At 57.5% G+C, this 1,979-nt stretch overlaps 1 protein-coding gene across 1 annotated transcript in view; it reads left to right on the top strand.

Moving 5' to 3' along the window:
* Window positions 1–1,189, top strand: part of PLK3 (polo-like kinase 3) — a gene marked incomplete at its 5' end in the record, with an annotated part of 5,424 nt that extends 4,235 nt beyond the window's left edge. Inside the window, 3 exons of the mRNA XM_010085137.1 lie at window positions 97–268; window positions 477–587; window positions 995–1,189. Of these exons, the coding sequence (XP_010083439.1) occupies window positions 97–268; window positions 477–587; window positions 995–1,189 (478 nt within the window). The remainder of the gene's footprint in view (window positions 1–96; window positions 269–476; window positions 588–994) is intronic.
* Between the last annotated feature and the right edge of the window lie 790 nt (window positions 1,190–1,979).

The raw sequence follows: 1,979 nt of genomic DNA, 5'->3' as shown, positions 1-1,979 counted from the left end.
CCCCAACCACAGGTAAGCGGTGGGGAAGGAGCTGGTGTCTCTGGGGAAACCACTTGGGTGGGAAGGAGCAAGGGGAGGTTGTGCTGGGGTGGGTTTGGTGCTGGGTGGCCCCAAAGCTCATGATCTACTCCCTCCCAGGACAGTGCATTACAACCCAACCAACAGCAAACACCTGGTATTCTCAGTGGCCGCCATCCCTGAGCAGCTGCAGGGACAGATGAGTGTCCTGCGCTACTTTGCATCCTACATGGAGCAGCATCTCATGAAGGTGGGTGTGGGGCCCTGGGCTGGACTGCAATTGTGGGTAGGTTGGATGTTGGATCATGGCTTGACCATGCTGCTTGGGGCTGTGGGGCTCCTGGCTCACAGGCTGTGGCCAGATGGACACAGAGTTGTGTCCTGGGAGTGGGGAGCCCAGGTTTGGCTGCGTGTACCATGTGTGGGACCAGTGGTTTATGCAGAGCCTTCTCTCCAAGGGAGGTGACTTGCCCAGCATAGATGACCTCGGGCAGCCAGCCCTGCTCCTCTTGCAGTGGGTGAAGACTGACCAAGCCTTGCTCATGCTGTTCAGCAATGGCACCCTCCAGGTATGTGTGGGGCACAGTGGGGATTCCCAGACCCCTGTGGGGAGAAGGCCAACTGAGAATGCCTGGACTGTGTTAGATCTCGTCTGCCACAGCCCAAATACAAAGTCCAGCTGTGAAAACAGTTGAGTGCAGGATGCTGTTCCAGTGCCTGGAGTGGCTAGTTGCAGGTTTTCTTGGCTTTGGCTAGTTGCAGCTTATCTAGCCTATGGGGGATGTGACACTTCAGGTGGCCACTTCCGTCTGTCCCAGTGCTGGGGCTGGCATGTCCCTGCTGTGGGGCATGCTGCAGGGATGCTCCCAGGCAGGTCGGGGAGGATGAACGGGTTGAGGCAGGAAGCGTGGCTCCATCCTGACTCCTGACATGCCGTAGGAAGCGTGGGTTAAACCAAGCCTGACCTGTCTCCTAGGTGAACTTCTACAATGACCACACCAAGGTGATCATTAGCAAGCCTGACCACTCCTGCCTTGTCACTTATATCAACCGGGAGCGCAACTCCTACACCTACAAGCTGTGCAGCATCCAGGAGCTGGGCTGCTCTCCTGAGCTCCACCACCGCCTCAGATACATCCTCAAGCTCCTCCAAGAACGGGCTGAGGCCTAGCATGGGACCTTGGGGGACCCTCTCTGGATGTAGAGGTCTTCCCCCTGCCCTCCCATGGGATGGGAGGTATGTTGTGGTGCTGGCTGCCCACTTGGGCACTCTGTATCCCAGTGCTCAGCTGGACTCTGGACTAAGACATGTGGATGTGGTTACAGCAGCAGGTCTGGACATCCTTGCTGCTCTCTGGCTCTGGGCAATCACTGTCTTCCTGCTGGCAGCTCCTGCTCTGCCCATGCTGGTTGTGGTGGAGTGGACTGGGGTGGCACAGGGAGGTGGTGGGTGAGTGCCGTGCAGCCAGGTTTGGGGCTGACTGTGCCTCATTTGTGCCCTGGTGCCCTGGCTTGCAGCTGCCTGCAGTGGTGGGGGCTCAGGCTATCCTGCCCAAGGTGATGCTCCAGTTGCACACACCCTTTCCATGGCCTGGAGAGGATGAACACAGCCTTGATCTCAAGGCTTTGGTTGCTGTGGGGTAGGGAAAACCCCTTCCCGGGGTGGACAGGGGTGAAGGGTGCTGCTTGCCCTGCCAGGAGCTGTGTGGGCTGGTGTGTGCCACTCTGCAGCTGCTACACTAAGGAGGGGGCTGTTCTGGGGCCAGCCATGCCCTGTCTGCTCCCAAATTGTGAATTGTCTGGTACAACTTGAGGTTTGATAAAGGGGGGCGGGGTGGGATACAAGGGCTTGCCTGGAGAAGCCCTGGTCTTGCTGGGACCTGGGGGGGGTTTCTTGTTTCAAGGCAGTCTCTACTCTGTGGGACTATTTATGTATCTAATTTATATGGAATTATTTATTT

The sequence above is a fragment of the Pterocles gutturalis genome, unplaced genomic scaffold (genome assembly GCF_000699245.1).
Source record: "Pterocles gutturalis isolate BGI_N339 unplaced genomic scaffold, ASM69924v1 scaffold36145, whole genome shotgun sequence".
Classification (NCBI taxonomy): domain Eukaryota; kingdom Metazoa; phylum Chordata; class Aves; order Pterocliformes; family Pteroclidae; genus Pterocles; species Pterocles gutturalis.
This window is presented reverse-complemented; position numbering and strand designations above follow the sequence as displayed.